The 17201-nt window shown below is 36.5% G+C and overlaps 1 protein-coding gene across 1 annotated transcript in view; it reads right to left on the reverse strand.

Annotated features, from left to right (window-relative positions):
• Positions 1-17201, reverse strand: part of LOC121726651 — a 37229-nt gene that overhangs the window by 4102 nt on the left and 15926 nt on the right. The window contains exons 14-50 of the mRNA XM_042114101.1: positions 16887-17094; positions 16679-16774; positions 16364-16596; positions 16000-16216; positions 15734-15832; positions 15418-15647; positions 15099-15318; positions 14913-15008; positions 14602-14831; positions 14299-14506; positions 14117-14212; positions 13765-13991; positions 13395-13611; positions 13134-13232; positions 12818-13047; positions 12496-12715; positions 12310-12405; positions 11999-12228; positions 11696-11903; positions 11514-11609; positions 11162-11388; positions 10793-11009; positions 10528-10626; positions 10213-10442; positions 9894-10113; positions 9689-9784; positions 7522-7751; positions 7139-7346; positions 6929-7024; positions 6580-6806; positions 6030-6246; positions 5639-5737; positions 3031-3260; positions 2551-2761; positions 2340-2435; positions 1608-1840; positions 140-353 (exon numbers count right to left, since the gene is read on the reverse strand). Coding sequence (XP_041970035.1) covers positions 140-353; positions 1608-1840; positions 2340-2435; positions 2551-2761; positions 3031-3260; positions 5639-5737; positions 6030-6246; positions 6580-6806; positions 6929-7024; positions 7139-7346; positions 7522-7751; positions 9689-9784; positions 9894-10113; positions 10213-10442; positions 10528-10626; positions 10793-11009; positions 11162-11388; positions 11514-11609; positions 11696-11903; positions 11999-12228; positions 12310-12405; positions 12496-12715; positions 12818-13047; positions 13134-13232; positions 13395-13611; positions 13765-13991; positions 14117-14212; positions 14299-14506; positions 14602-14831; positions 14913-15008; positions 15099-15318; positions 15418-15647; positions 15734-15832; positions 16000-16216; positions 16364-16596; positions 16679-16774; positions 16887-17094 — 6706 coding nt within the window. The remainder of the gene's footprint in view (positions 1-139; positions 354-1607; positions 1841-2339; positions 2436-2550; positions 2762-3030; positions 3261-5638; positions 5738-6029; positions 6247-6579; positions 6807-6928; positions 7025-7138; positions 7347-7521; positions 7752-9688; positions 9785-9893; positions 10114-10212; positions 10443-10527; positions 10627-10792; positions 11010-11161; positions 11389-11513; positions 11610-11695; positions 11904-11998; positions 12229-12309; positions 12406-12495; positions 12716-12817; positions 13048-13133; positions 13233-13394; positions 13612-13764; positions 13992-14116; positions 14213-14298; positions 14507-14601; positions 14832-14912; positions 15009-15098; positions 15319-15417; positions 15648-15733; positions 15833-15999; positions 16217-16363; positions 16597-16678; positions 16775-16886; positions 17095-17201) is intronic.

Consider the following 17201-nt stretch of genomic DNA (forward strand, 5'->3'; position numbering starts at 1 on the left):
ATTTTATTACGATTTTATTTCAGCTAGTCTAAGACTGCCTTCACATTACGTCGCGAGCCGCGCGGCTGCCGCACTACTCGCGATTAGACTTAATGTGAAGGCAGCCTTAGGTCTCCCGTAACACTTTAATTATTCTTACTTCCACCCGCCAGTTCGAACGTGACTGAGAGCAATCCACTGCCATCGGTAGAAGCGACGACAGCAGTTCCAGTCATGGTATCCAGAGTGCGGTTAAAAACTTGAGTGTTGAATACATCCACGACGTCGTCGCCGAGGGAATATATCGCACGCGCACATTCGCCAAATTGGAATAATTGAGGATAGCTGGCGATCTCATACCATTGGCCGAGGTACTAAAAGATTAATTGTTAATTAGAGGTACTATTTGTTATGCTATACATATCTACGAGTGTACATCACCGATATACGAGGCAGCTACTGAATTTTTTACACTAACTACCGCACTCAGAAATAAATATTAATTACATAAGTGTAATCATGGATATTTTGACGTAAGCCTTTATTATTTGTCAAATCTTTCATGAAACTATAGTTTGTGCGTTTTATGATGATATGCGTGACACATTATAATAGGGATGATGGCAAGGTCAAAGATTTGCGAATTTTGTTAATAAAATTAAGAAATCATGGTAAAAAATAAATGTTCCCAAAATTTCAGCTTGATAGCATTTGTATTTTTTTTTGATATGCGCCTTCAAATTTGGATATTCAAGTCGATTTTTTTTTCAATTAAATTTCTTAATATTTGTATACAAATCGATAACTTATGCAATTAAAAGCAACTTTTGTTATGAAACCACTTTCATAAACGCAATATTTAATATACCTGTCGAACAAAGTCTTCCGATGCGTACAAACTACGAAAGACTGACGTCATACTTTCGTAGCACTTTGTATGGAGCGTTACGGGCAGGTCTTTTTTATGAAATATTTGAATTGTCATAACTTGGTGAATTTTTAAGCTATTAGAGTCATTCTTTCGATGATGTTTCTGTTTTTTAAGTGTCTTTCAATTAAGTACCGATAAGAAAAAAAAATAGTCATCATGCCTATTGACAATAGTAGGGAAGTTACCTAACAAAAATTAATCGATAGTTTAAAAATATCGAATCACTTCGTAAAGGAATTGCAATTCAGTGGTGCCGGCGATTTAAGATGGCCACCCTTTTTTATCGATTTGATTTCGATTCAACCGAGTCAATCTCTATTGACATAAGTTCCATTTCATGCATATGACATTTTTCAAATGTTTTCGTAACAATAATTTTATACTCCTATTCCACAGTTAATATTTATAATTTTTATTAATAAGTTAGCATTTAGCATCTTTTCATTTTTATTCATTTACAATTAAAGGAAACATTTGTTTTTATAGATGGAATATAATTTATTATATTTTGATTCTTTTTTGTTTTCTTGTAAAAAAAACCCGTAGCAAGGAACATGAAAACTGTCACCCATATCATCTTAGAACGCACAAACTATAAATTTAAATCATAATAATTAAACGTCTCTGAATGTGACCTTTAGTGACTAACCGCCGCGTAATTGATTACAATCAAACATCTCCTTGTGAATTTTTTTACCTTTTCTGCGTCAAAGTCTTGTTTTGCTTGTATAGTTTCATCACATGGTCCAATTAAGTCTATTGAAGGTTCGCCTTCATATTCTGGATAGTAGAAACAACCGTTGAGAGTCTGATCAGTCTCTTCATAGTAACCGCTGAACAAATCCACGGTATTGTTGACAATTGCCTCAATCCTTTCATTGGCGTTAGTAGATAGGCCTTCCTGTGATCTGCTAAGCTTCCAGCTGTAGACTGTGAGAAAAACGTGAAATTAATTTAAAAAATCTATAAAAATAAAAAAAAAGAGTAATGGTTTATAACTAGGCCTTTACATCCGTAATGGATGATTTATACAGTATTTATCAGAGCGAAGTAACCACTCCACAAATACTGTAGTGCCTGGGACAAGATTTTTAAATGTCCTGTGTTTGATGTGATGCCCAAGCGCATATGGCATTCTCATATCATAGTCGGCCTAGTCCAGAGAAAAGAACTAGTCAATACGTCTGGGACCAACTATGTGCGGGTTTCCTCACAATGTTTTCCTTTACCGTACGAGCGTCTATTATGTACTTCGTCGTATTATGTACCTACTTGAGATCAGAAAATGTCTCATAAAAATACGCCTCCACCCGGGTTCGAACCTGCACCTTCTAAGAGTGCGAACCAAAGGTCTACCCATTAGGCCACGGACGCTCCCAATGGTTTATAGTATCATCCAAAAAAAGCAAAGAAAATGTATATTTCTTACGTTGTCTGCTGCTATTGCCAACATCAGCGCATGCGTACAGCAATGCGAAATCGTTGTATTCAACATCCACCACGAACATGGTTCCAGCGAAGCTCACTGAAAGCGAAACCGCAAATATTTATTTACCGAGTCATAAAAAAGATTACCTACTTTAACGGAACATAAAATTCAAAACACAAAAAAACAATCAACGTGATTATAAATAACTTACCGCCTTCCCCATTAGATAAGTTGACATCTAATATGCCTCTATTGTCTGATACAGTAGCTGGACCAGTCACGACTGTGGTACGTTCATTGTCTACGATGCTCATCGTAACGTCAAATGAATTTGTTCCGACAACTTCATAGACGTTCGCCACACAATCACCTGACTGCAGTTCTGACGGGTACCGTTCCACTTCATACCAACTGCCGGAGAACTGAAAGATGAAAAATTAAAAATCTACTTTCGGACTTTGAACACATATTAAAAAAAGATCATTGTACTTTCTACTCCTCCTATCTTCTTCTGATAAATTTCGTTGCGATCCAGAGACGGCTTTAGCATGTCCCTCTGGCTCCCTGAGATCATATCAAGGGTTTTCGTGGTTGCATACAGCTGTCGATCCTGGTGACACAGGAGATACAGCGGTGGGAATGTGTGTTGGGCCACAGCCCGACTTAAAAAGTACCAAAGAACGTTACTCACAGCGTTGACATCGAAACCGGAGACGATGTTGATGCTGTCGATATCGCAGCTCCCGCTCAACACCACCGGTCCACCTTCATTGTCAGGATAATAGAAGCAAGACTCTTCATCATGACCTCGCGTCACATAATAATCTTGGCTTAGTACAGGTACTCTTGCGATAGCAGCATTGATAGCGTCCACTGCTGTCTGATTAAGATTCCACTCCCTGCTTAACTTCCAGCTAGATACTGTAAATCCATACTAATATTATAAATGCGAAAGTATCTCTGTCTGTCTGTCTGTCTGTCTGTCTGTCTTGCTTTCACGCCAAAACTACTGAACCGATTGCAATGAAATTTTGTACACAGTTATTCTAGAGTCTGAGAAAGGACATAGGCTACATTTTGATGTGGGAAAATATCTTATTTCCATGAAAATATCGATGAAAATGAATTCGCATTGCGCGTGGCCAGCGCTCATCCCGGGGGTCCTGGGTTCGAGTCCCGCAGGCGGAACAAAAAGTTTTCAATGTTCCTGGGTCTTGGATGTGTATTAAAATAAAATTTCAAAAATCTTAAACATATTTTATGTATAATATTATAAAAAATCCAGAAATATATCGATGGAATGAACATTTTAGTTCTAATACGATTCAACAGATGGCGTTTTATTTTTTACTTTATTGTAACTTAGAACTAATCATACTTATTAGTTAGTATGTTTTTGTTTATAGTTTTTAATACGTTAGAATATTATCTATACTAATATTATAAATGCGAAAGTATCTCTGTCTGTCTGTCTCGCTTTCACGCCAAAACTACTGAACCGATTGTAATGAAATTTTGTACACAGATAGTCTAAAGCCTGAGAAAGGACATAGGCTACTTTTTAACTGGAAAAAGGGGTTGTAAGGGGGTGAAAATGCGTAAATTTGGTCAAATTAAGTTAGTTCCAAAAACTCAAAATAGATGGCGCCAAGAGTCCCCTAGATCGCGCTATCGCTTGCTCATGCGTATTTCTATAAGAGGTGGTACCATGATGAGACACATTTTTCGATTCTTTCGATTGTTATAAGTACAAGTTATTAACTAATAACTCACCTACCAACTTAGATATCAAATTCAAAAACAACAGCGCCAAAACTACTGAACCGATTGTAATGAAATTTTGTACACAGATAGTCTAAAGCCTGAGAAAGGACATAGGCTACTTTTTACTGGAAAAAGGGGTTGTAAGGGGGTGTTTATGCGTAAATTTGTTCAAATTAAGTTAGTTCCAAAAACTGGAACAGATGGCGCCAAGAGTCGCCTAGATCGCGCTATCGCTTGCTCATATTATGTATTTCTATAAGAGGTGGTACCATGATGAGTTATTAGTATTTGCGATTCTTTCGATTGTTACGAGTATACATGTTATTAAATAACTCACCTACCAACATAGATATCAGAAACAGTCTACCAATAATAAATAATGAATAGTTTATGGGCATTGGGCAAAGCTAAGGTTGTGTAATGCATTATGCAGCTAAGTTGTTTAACGCTAAATAAGCTTTAAAATTTGGTATAAAAAGTTTAATAAGTAAAAAAAAAACATATTATGTGCACACTACACGGCTGTTTTGGGTATTTTGATTTAAGGGGTACCAGGGTTTTAAAAAGCTTTTGACACCCATTTTGTTGACACCGCGCGCTATAAACTGAAGTCCACGCGGACGAAGTCGCGGGCAACAGCTAGTAAATAAATAATTAAAGTAATTTTTATTTTAAGCAAAATGTTAATTACATGGTACAACGTTTTAGGCCCCTTACACACTGCGACTTTTAGCAGCATCGATGCAGTCGCAAATAGTCCACCTTTACACACTTGCACTACTTTAAGCATCGATACAGTCACGATGCTGTCGCGATAAAGTAGCGATGCTGTCGCGATGCAGCATCGATGCAATCGCGACGCTGCATCGATGCTGTATCGCGTTAGCATCGCGACTGTATCGATGCTAACGTGAGCCACGACGCGAAAGTACGGCGAACGTATTGTGGTCAGTCATTCGTTAACTATCACAGCGCGATGAGTTCGATTGAAACTTTTTTTCGATTGAAATTATTACTTTTAAAAAAGAAACGTAAACGTAAACAGAGGAAGTATTGGGTCCACCCATTTACAGTCCGCCCGCGTCTGCAAATCTGCATCGATGCTAACGCGCGTCTGCATCAATGCTGTCGCGCGTGTGGATCGATGCTAACGCGAAACTGTATCGATACTAACGCGCGACAGCATCGATGCAAAAATCTGTTCATTGCTGGGGTCGCGCGTGTGTATCGATGCTAACGTGCAACTGTATCGATACTAACGCGCGACAGCATCGATGCAAAAATCTGTTCATTGCTGGTGTCGCGCGTGTGTATCGATGCTAACGCGACACTGTATCGATACTAACGCGCGACAGCATCGATGCAAAAATTGCGGGTGTCGCGATGCTATCGCGCGTTTCGAAAACGCGCGACTGCATCGCTGCTAAAAGTCGCAGTGTGTAAGGGGCCTAAGAGATAACGCTCTTATGAACACCAAAAATATTGTGAAAACTAAAACAGTGCTATAAAATACACCTGTTAAAGTATAATCTTACCTCTGCGATGTTCTTCATCAACGTTTACACAAGAGTAAACCAGCGAAAAGCTACTGTAGTCCGTATCTAGTACCCAGTAGGGTGACGGTGGCGTCATTACTGAAATTAAATGATGCTCGTTTTAAAAATGTCTTTGGTAACAAATGTACCGGCAAATCATTATCTTCCGAAACGGCTTTACTGATTTTGTATGCATATTCGGTGGGTCTGAGAATCGGCTACTGGGTACTTATTATATTGATAAGTGCATTTGTTGAATAAATAATAGTAAATTATTACAACTCGAGACTGACGACCATTGTTTGTGGGACGGGATAGCGATGGACGTTGTCATGGTAACATACTTATTTAGTCACATCAATAAAATAATATGGGTGAAATACAAACTTACTATCTGTTCCAGCAATTGGGAAGGTAACTAACAGCTTAGCTGATCCGTCAGTAGAAGCAAGTTGAGCCTGCCCATAAATAAAGTCCAGTTCTTGGGCCACTACTTGAGTATTGTAAACAGAGACTCCATCACCAGTCAGCTCGTATGTGGCAGTAGGGCAAGTACCGTCTTGGAATGCTACCGGATAGCTCTCTAAGTCATACCATTTACCCATGTACTGAAAAAAACCGATTATATCATTGTATCTAACATACAGCGTCGCATTTTAAGTTTTTTTTTTAAATATAAATAAGCGAGTAAACGAGAAAACGGGTCCTCTGATGGAAAGCAACTACGAAACGATATTTAACATTGTATCTAAAATACAGCGTCGCATGTTAAGTTTCTTTTTAAATATAAATAAGGTGGTAAACGAGGAAACGGGTCACCTGATGGAAAGCAACTACCGTCGCCCATGGACACTCGCAACATTAGAAGAGCTGCAGGTGTGTTGCCGGCATTAAGTGCCTCAAAAAAGTAACAAGAAGTCTGTTTCATAAGTAATTCTTACCGCCACAGCATCAAAGTTTTGTACCACTTCTATACTTTCATCACACTGGCCTCTGAATATAACAGGATTTCCATCAGGTATTGGGTAATAGAAACAGGCATCATCTGAATGGTCTATCCTTTCATAGTACCGATCATTCAGTACATTGATTGAATCGACTGCTGCGTTAATAGCGTTTTGTGATTCAGTGCTAAGAGAAGTTGTACGACTTAGCTTCCAGCTCCAGACTAAAATAAAAAAAAAATTGTTTTAATTCATAATATTATACTTCTTCAGCTTATGCTAAAGTAACCAGTAATCTGGATATATTAATAATAATTATTCAAATAATATATTTTAACTCTTTTACCTCTACGTTCTTCACTGTTGACGTTGAAACAGCTATAGACAAGAGCAAAATTATCATAGTCCGTATCCAAAATCCAATACTCAGACGCAAATGGGGCTAGAACAAAAAATAACAATTTAGTAAACGAAACATAATATTATGTATAAATTATCATAATATGTATTTATTTCTAGTGTTAAAAGTACTTTCAGCATTAAAATAATCATTTACCGTCGGGGAAGGTGACGAGTAATTTTCCACTACCATCAGTCGTCGCTAACACTGCATTCCCGTTAACAGTATCGAGATTCTGACTTATGACTTGCGTATTGTACACATCTACAGATCCCTGTTCGTTGATAGTGTATGTAGCGTCACTACAGTCACCGCCTTGGAAGTCTGATGGGTAGGTTTCGATCATCCTCCAGCGTCCTTGATACTAGACGGAACAAAAGAAATATTAAAATGTAAGTTAAAGTTAAATATGGCGTCTAAACACCCCATATTCTCATACGACATCTGTCAATTTTTTCGGGTTATAGTTAAGGTTAAAGTCAATGTTAGTTGGTGCAACCCAGTCTAATAAAACAAAGTTATTATTTCCAAATACTTACAGCGGTAGCATTAAAGTTTTGCACAACTCTTATATTTTGATCACACTGTCCAGGGAAAGTAACCGTCTGTCCGGGAACATACTCAGGTAAGTAAAAGCAGGCATCGTCCGTTTGATCGATCGTTTCAAAATACATGTTATCCAACACCTGGATATCGTTCATTGCGGTGTTGATAAAATTGTTGTCAATAGCTGATAATCCTTTTGATCTGCTCAATTTCCAACTGTATACTAAAATGTTAATATATATGTTACCGTTAATGTGTGTAAACCAGTTTTCTTCAGATTATCTGGATGAGTCAGTTAAAGTGCAAAAAGTTGATTAAATTCTTACAATACCTAGATAATCTGTAAAATATCTAGGCAATCTGCAGACTACCGACCATGCATACGGTAATTTGCATAAAACAGGTTCTTGTTTGAATAAAATATCATGTTATTTAGTTATAGGGATAGGGATTATCTTATATATAAAAAATAAATAAAAATATAGTGTGTAGTGTAGTAGTGTTAGTCGCGCTAAAACTCGAAAACGGCTGAACGGATTCGGCTAATTTTAGTCTTAAAATATTCGTAGAAGTCGAGAGAAGGTTTTAAAGTGACACGAAGTTCACCGGGACAGCTAGTTGAATATAATTTTTAGGACATTTACAAAGGAATAAATTAATATTAAATTTTAACTAAACTGTTCCTACACTGGTGAAATATAACAGATCAAATCAACTAGAAAAAAAAACACTCTTATGTTAGCCATACACGCTACGGTATACCGTAGAGGTCTACCTGTGCAGGTATACTAATCTGAATGTGTGTGAAAGAAAGACCTGTGCAGTTGTTTGGACCTGCGCAGGCGACCGGCGCAAAATCAAAAATCAATTCTTTCGAGTGACGCCTGCGCAGGCATACCTGCAGATGACCTCTCCGGTAGATCGTAGCGTGTATGGCAGTCATAAGGTTGACATGCTTAAGTCAAAGTTTTTTTTTTTAAATTAGGACATAAACTAAGGAAGAGTTTTGCCAAGAATTTCATAAGATTGTTCTGGGTTTTAAATGTGTTTTATAAGTAGAATATTAACCATTTAAATATATATTTTGTTATCATGCACAAGACGTGTAGGCCAGTGGTACAACTTTCAGAAACGTGCCTTTTGTGTTCCCACCTAAACTCCATCGAAAGTTTCAGTGAAGTGTCTACTATTTTACTGAATCGACCGACTTGAGTCCTTGACTGCATTGACTTTACTTAGACTTTGACTAGACTTTGGACTTTACCAAATAGAAAATCGATGTTAAAAATTATTGTTACAAGAACATAGTTTTCCCGCCACTTATTTGATAATAAGAAAAAAAAAACAAAAGATAAAATATTCAATATTAACTTCAATGTTGTTGTTAATGTTACTCCACTGATAAAATATAACAGATCAAATCATCGAACATTCCTATGTTCGATGATTTGATCTGTTATATTTTTGTCGATCGTTGGGACTGCGCCTGTCTGTTCCTACAGACAGGCGCAGTCCCAACGATCGAGCGTAACAAAAGTGTTTCGTTCACTGTCTTCCGCAATTTAATGATGTACCATTCGTCACTATGCAATCTAACTAGGTAAAGTGAAAAAATAAGCGTTTTAGGGTTCCGTACCCAAAGAGTAAAAACGGGACTCTATTACTAAGACTTCGATGTCTGTCCGTCTGTCCGTCTGTATGTCATCAGGCTGTATCTCAAGAACTGCTATAGCTAGACTTCTGAAATTTTCACAGATTGTGTTGCCGCTATAACAACAAATACTTAAAATAAAATAAAGTTAATATTTAAGGAGGGCATCCATACAAGAAACGTGATTTTTAGCCTTTTTGGCTCGTAATCAGTAACGGTAACAGTTAGGCACTTGAAATTTTCACAAAACCCTTAATTATATTTGAATTTTAATAATTAATGATAAAATTAAAATGAAGCAAATATTTAAGGGGGGCTCCCATACAAAAAACACAATTTTTTGTTACTTTCACTCTATACCGGGACGGAACGCCGATTTTTTTAAATTACATTTAACACTTTGCCGGATGGTATCAGGAAATCTGCAGATTACCTAGTCAATGTGTTCCGCATTCTAACACTTTCGAGATTTTTTTTAAAACAATTAATATTTTAATCATGCATTTTACCTGCTCTTCGGTTGTTGGGTACATCATTAACACAACTGTAAGCTAACGCATATCGGCTGTAGTCAGTGTCAATTATCCAGAAAGGTATCACTGTCTCTGAAAAAAAATATAGTTTCCATCAGAAAGTTAGCATCTCGTTAAAGTTTGCAACTTAAATTTATATTTTATAAAAATTAATTCATATTTATTTTAACTCTGTCTTTACCGGCACCGTTTGATGTAGTGACTAATTCCAGTCTTCCACTAGTATCCTGAACAGAGGCAAACCGAAGAACACTAGAGCTGGTACCAAGTGTCTCGTTGTTGACATTAGTTGAAACGAGATTCAATGTGTTGCCAGTACCAGACGTGTATTCGTGGCTCACGCATTGTCCGGGTTGGAACTCCTTGGGGTATGCCTCAATTTCATACCAATCCCCGCTGAACTAGAAGAAATGAGAGTTTGATAATTTTTGATTGCGTCTACTAAGGCATTTGCATCGGAAATTTTTCGTGAGGTGTTTTTTTTTTGCTTAAATACTTACAGATTCCATGTTGAAGTTAGGTACAGCCTGTATGGTGGAGTCACATAATCCAGGAAATACCACTGGAACGCCAGCCTCTGGTTCGGGATAGTAGAAGCATCCTTCATCACTGTGATCATTGTCGACATAATACCGATTGTCAAGGACTTGGACAGCGTTAATAGCAGTATTTATGTTATTTACAGCATTTTCAGTTAGCTGCCTGCTTCTACTTAGCTTCCAAGACCATACTGCAAAATTTATATGTAAAATATTTAAACTTTAATAATCAGTTGTTTTAGGTGACTTAATTGTAGCTAATATGGTAATACCTACCTTGTCTACTTTCATCTTCTGGTATATCTACGCATGTATAAACAAGGGAATAGCTAATGTAGTCCGTAGCAAGTACCCAGTAGTCGGTTTCAGTTGTGACTGGAAATAAAATTTTATAACTATTTAGTGAGACACCATTTTTATTATACTTGAAAAATTTAAATTCTTACTAGATATAATTACACTTCCTATGTGTACTTATTTCTGTCTGTAATTCATACTCAATTACTAGATATACAATATAAAAAGTAACAAAATAACTTACGATTAGTGTTTTCGATGGGGAAATTCACCACTAGTTTGGCACTTCCATCAGTACTGGCAATTCTGGCAACGCCATTTATAGTATCCAAAGTTTCATCGATTACTTGTGTATTAAATACGTCCACAGTATCTCCGACTAGTGTATACTCTGCCGTGTTACATGAACCATTTTGAAACACAGAAGGATACGAAGAAATATCATACCATTTTCCCATGTACTAAAATATCAAAGAAGAAATTTGTATTTTCATAACATATTTAGTAGACATCTTTGCCAATAAGGATTAAAAGAAAATATAAAATAAAATTTAGTAAATAAGCGAATAAAAAACTCTAATATTCGGTTAGCTAAATCAAAAATATTTAATACCGCTTGAGCATCAAAATCTCTAACAACGTTGACATTAGGGTCACATTGCCCACGGAAAACCACTGGTTGACCAGTTGCCTCAGGATAGTAGAAGCAAGCAGCATCTGACTGATCCACGGGCTCGAAGTATCGGGAATTTAATACGGGAATACGTTCCATAACCCTTTCTATTCTTTCTTCTGCTTCTAAACTTAGCTGTGCTGTACGACTCATCTTCCAACTCGTTACTGCAAGAAGATTAATTTTAACATTCAAATGTTATTTTAGAGAAAACACTGATACAATAATAATCATTTACAGATATAGAAATATAATATCTTTTTTACTTCCCAGTAACAAAAATAAAACCTACCTCTTCTCTGTTCGGTGTTTATATTGAAGCAGCTATACACAAGTGCAAAAGTGTCATAATCAGTATCCAACACCCAGTACTCCGCCGGAAATGGAGCTAAAATAGAACACAATTTTATTGATTTAAACATTCGCGCATATAATAGTTAATCAAATTTTGATGTAACCCAAAATATTACGTACTGTCCGGGAAATACACTAGAAGTTTCCCTGTCGAAGCATTAACAGCGAAGGTAGCATAACCTACAATAGTATCAAGCTCTTGGTTTATCACTTGTGTATTGTAAACGTCAATGGAACCATTGTTGTTAAGGGTATATGTGGCGTCGATACAGTCACCGTCTTGAAATTCATTCGGGTAGCTCTCAATCAAACGCCAACGATTCAAATACTAAAAACATAAAAACGTTAAAACATAAACTTTTACAATCCATCCAAATTGACCATCTTTTGGTCATCTTCTTAATGGCTCGAAAAACTACTTACACCAGCAGCATTGAAGTCTTGAATGACGGTAATATTTTCATCACACTGTCCAGGGAAGATGACAGGTTGTCCAGGAACATGAACAGGTAGGTAGAAACAAGCATCATCTGACTGATCGATTGGCTCGAAATATTTGTTATCCAGCACTTGGACATTATTAATGGCGGCATCGATCAAAGTTCTATCAATAGTCGACAATTCTTTAGATCGGCTTAACTTCCAGCTGTATACTAGAATAAATAGATTCATTTCATTCGTAAACTAACTTCTAGTACAAAACATCAAATTAATAAAGGAACCGTCTAACTCACCAGTTCTTTGGTTATTAGCAACATCATCGACACAGCTGTAAGCTAATGCATATCTATTGTAGTCTGTGGCAATAATCCAGAAAGGTATTACTATCTCTGAAAAAAGAAAGCACTAATATTAAGTATAACAATATCATAATTTGTGCTTATTATCGCTGACAATAATAATTTTTATTGCATCCTTACCAGTGCCATTAGATGTGGTCACCAGTTCTAATCTTCCACTTGTATCCTGAACAGAGGCAAACCGAAGAACACTAGAGGTGGTACCAAGTGTCTCGTTGTTGACATTAGTTGAAACGAGATTCAATGTGTTGCCAGTACCAGACGTGTATTCGTGGCTCACGCATTGTCCGGGTTGGAACTCCTTGGGGTATGCCTCAATTTCATACCAATCCCCGCTGAACTAGAAGAAATGAGAGTTTGATAATTTTTGATTGCGTCTACTAAGGCATTTGCATCGGAAATTTTTCGTGAGGTGTTTTTTTTTTTTTGCTTAAATACTTACAGATTCCATGTTGAAGTTAGGTACAGCCTGTATGGTGGAGTCACATAATCCAGGAAATACCACTGGAACGCCAGCCTCTACTTCGGGATAGTAGAAGCATCCTTCATCACTGTGATCATTGTCGACATAATACCGATTGTCAAGGACTTGGACAGCGTTAATAGCAGTATTTATGTTATTTACAGCATTTTCAGTTAGCTGCCTGCTTCTGCTTAGCTTCCAAGACCATACTGCAAAATTTATATGTAAAATATTTCAACTTTAATAATCAGTTGTTTTAGGTGACTTAATTGTAGCCTAATATGGTAATACCTACCTTGTCTACTTTCATCTTCTGGTATATCTACGCATGTATAAACAAGGGAATAGCTAATGTAATCCGTAGCAAGTACCCAGTAGTCGGTTTCAGTTGTGACTGGAAATAAAATTTTATAACTATTTAGTGAGACACCATTTTTTATTATACTCGAAAAATTTATTACTAGATATAATTACACTTCATATGTGTACTTATTTCTGTCTGTAATTCATACTCAATTACTAGATATACAATATAAAAGGTAACAAAATAACTTACGATTAGTGTTTTCGATGGGGAAATTCACTACTAGTTTGGCACTTCCATCAGTACTAGCAATTCTGGCAACGCCATTTATAGTATCCAAAGTTTCATCGATTACTTGTGTATTAAATACGTCCACAGTACCTCCGACTAGTGTATACTCTGCCGTGTTACATGAACCATTTTGAAACACAGAAGGATACGAAGAAATATCATACCATTTTCCCATGTACTAAAATATCAAAGAAGAAATTTGTATTTTCATAACATATTTAGTAGACATCTTTGCCAATAAGGATTAAAAGAAAATATGAAATAAATTCAAGTAAATATGCGAATAAAAAAAATCTAATATTCGGTTAGCTAAATAGAAAATATTTAATACCGCTTGAGCATCAAAATCTCTAACAACATTGACATTAGGGTCACATTGCCCACGGAAAACCACTGGTTGACCAGTTGCCTCAGGATAGTAGAAGCAAGCAGCATCTGACTGATCCACGGGCTCGAAGTATCGGGAATTTAATACGGGAATACGTTCCATAACCCTTTCTATTCTTTCTTCTGCTTCTAAACTTAACTGTGCTGTACGACTCATCTTCCAACTCGTTACTGCAAGAAGATTAATTTTAACATTCAAATGTTATTTTAGAGAAAACACTGATACAATAATAATCATTTACAGATATAGAAATATAATATCTTTTTTACTTCCCAGTAACAAAAATAAAACCCACCTCTTCTCTGTTCGGTGTTTAAATTGAAGCAGCTATACACAAGTGCAAAAGTGTCATAATCAGTATCCAACACCCAATACTCCGCCGGAAATGGAGCTAAAATAGAACACAATTTTATTGATTTAAACGTTCGCGCATATAATAGTTAATCAAATTTTGATGTAACCCAAAATATTACGTACTGTCCGGGAAATACACTAGAAGTTTCCCTGTCGTAGCATCAACAGCGAAGGTAGCATAACCTACAATAGTATCAAGCTCTTGGTTTATCACTTGTGTATTGTAAACGTCAATGGAACCATTGTCGTTAAGGGTATATGTGGCGTCGATACAGTCACCGTCTTGAAATTCATTCGGGTAGCTCTCAATCAAACGCCAACGATTCAAATACTAAAATCATAAAAACGTTGAAACATAAACTTTTACAATCCATCCTAATTGACCATCTTTTGGTCATCTTCTTAATGGCTCGAAAAGCTACTTACACCAGCAGCATTAAAGTCTTGAATGACGGTAATATTTTCATCACACTGTCCAGGGAAGATGACAGGTTGTCCAGGAACATGAACAGGTAGGTAGAAACAAGCATCATCTGACTGATCGATTGGCTCGAAATATTTGTTATCCAGCACTTGGACATTATTAATGGCGGCATCGATCAAAGTTCTATCAATAGTCGACAATTCTTTAGATCGGCTTAACTTCCAGCTGTATACTAGAATAAATAGATTCGTTTCATTCGTAAACTAACTTCTAGTACAAAACATCAAATTAATAAAGGAACCGTCTAACTCACCAGTTCTTTGGTTATTAGCAACATCATCGACACAACTGTAAGCTAATGCATATCTATTGTAGTCTGTGGCAATAATCCAGAAAGGTATTACTATCTCTGAAAAAAGAAAGCACTAATATTTAGTATAACAATATCATAATTTGTGCTTATTATCGTTGACAATAATATTTTTTATTGCATCCTTACCAGCGCCATTAGATGTGGTCACCAGTTCTAATCTTCCACTTGTATCCTGAACAGAGGCAAACCGAAGAACACTAGAGCTGGTACCTAGTGTCTCGTTGTTGACATTAGTTGAAACGAGATTCAATGTGTTGCCAGTACCAGACGTGTATTCGTGGCTCACGCATTGTCCGGGTTGGAACTCCTTGGGGTATGCCTCAATTTCATACCAATCCCCGCTGAACTAGAAGAAATGAGAGTTTGATAATTTTTAATTACGTCTATTATGGCATTTGCATCGGAAATTTTTCGTGAGGTGTTTTTTTTTTGCTTAAATACTTACAGATTCCATGTTGAAGTTAGGTACAGCCTGTATGGTGGAGTCACATAATCCAGGAAATACCACTGGAACGCCAGCCTCTGGTTCGGGATAGTAGAAGCATCCTTCATCACTGTGATCATTGTCGACATAATACCGATTGTCAAGGACTTGGACAGCGTTAATAGCAGTATTTATGTTATTTACAGCATTTTCAGTTAGCTGCCTGCTTCTGCTTAGCTTCCAAGACCATACTGCAAAATTTATATGTAAAATATTTAAACTTTAATAATCAGTTGTTTTAGGTGACTTAATTGTAGCCTAATATGGTAATACCTACCTTGTCTACTTTCATCTTCTGGTATATCTACGCATGTATAAACAAGGGAATAGCTAATGTAGTCCGTAGCAAGTACCCAGTAGTCGGTTTCAGTTGTGACTGGAAATAAAATTTTATAACTATTTAGTGAGACATCATTTTTTATTATACTTGAAAAATTTAAATTCTTACTAGATATAATTACACTTCCTATGTGTACTTATTTCTGTCTGTAATTCATACTCAATTACTAGATATACAATATAAAAAGTAACAAAATAACTTACGATTAGTGTTTTCGATGGGGAAATTCACCACTAGTTTGGCACTTCCATCAGTACTGGAAATTCTGGCAACGCCATTTATAGTATCCAAAGTTTCATTGATTACTTGTGTATTAAATACGTCCACAGTACCTCCGACTAGTGTATACTCTGCCGTGTTACATGAACCACTTTGGAACACAGAAGGATACGAAGAAATATCATACCATTTTCCCATGTACTAAAATATCAAAGAAGAAATTTGTATTTTCAAAATACATTTAGTAGACAATTTTGCCATTAATGGGATGGAAAGAAAAAATATTCTAGTAAATAAGCGAATAAAAAACTCTAATATTCGGTTAGTTAAATCAAAAATATTTAATACCGCTTGAGCATCAAAATCTCTAACAACGTTGACATTAGGGTCGCATTTTCCACGGAAAATTACGGGCGTATTTGGATCGTCGTATGTGGGAAAATAGAAGCATCCGTCATCTGACTGGTTGACAACTTCATAGAAACGGTTATTTAGAACATCAATATCATCTATCACTCGATTAATATTCTCTATAGCCGTTTCAGTTAATTCTCGTGATCTGCTCATTTTCCAACTCCAAACTGAGAAAGTAAATTACAAAACATTATAATAATTTAACTGTCACACTTTTGATATAAATCTTGGAAACTATTTGATACTCACTTCGTCTTTGTTGGTTGTTGATGTTGGAACAGCTGTACACAAGTGAATAGTTACTGTAATCCGTATCCAGAATGATGTATTCAATCGGTTCCGGAGCTAAAATAAATAATAAGGAAATCACATATTTATCTACCGGTCAAGCACTACACTAGTAAACGTGTCTTTATTGAGAAATCATGCTGTTTCAAATAATAGATGAATATTATACCTCCAGGGAAAGTTACAAGAAGTTTCCCACTATTATCTGTGCTCGATACGACTGCACTACCAGTGATCGTCACCAGATTCTGATTGACGACTTCACTGTTCACGACGACTACGGTATTGTCACTTCCCAGGGAATAAGTAGCATCACTACAAGTACCAGTTTGGAATTCACTTGCGTAGCTCTCAATCAGTCGCCAACGACCTAAATACTAAAATTTAAAAAGTTCGATAATAGAAATTTCACTAAGTATGGTTTAATCAGGGCGAGTGAAGCGAGCCCTAGTATATCCCACAACCTGTACATTTTGTGGTACAT

The sequence above is a fragment of the Aricia agestis genome, chromosome 4, assembly GCF_905147365.1.
Source record: "Aricia agestis chromosome 4, ilAriAges1.1, whole genome shotgun sequence".
Classification (NCBI taxonomy): Eukaryota; Metazoa; Arthropoda; class Insecta; order Lepidoptera; family Lycaenidae; genus Aricia; species Aricia agestis.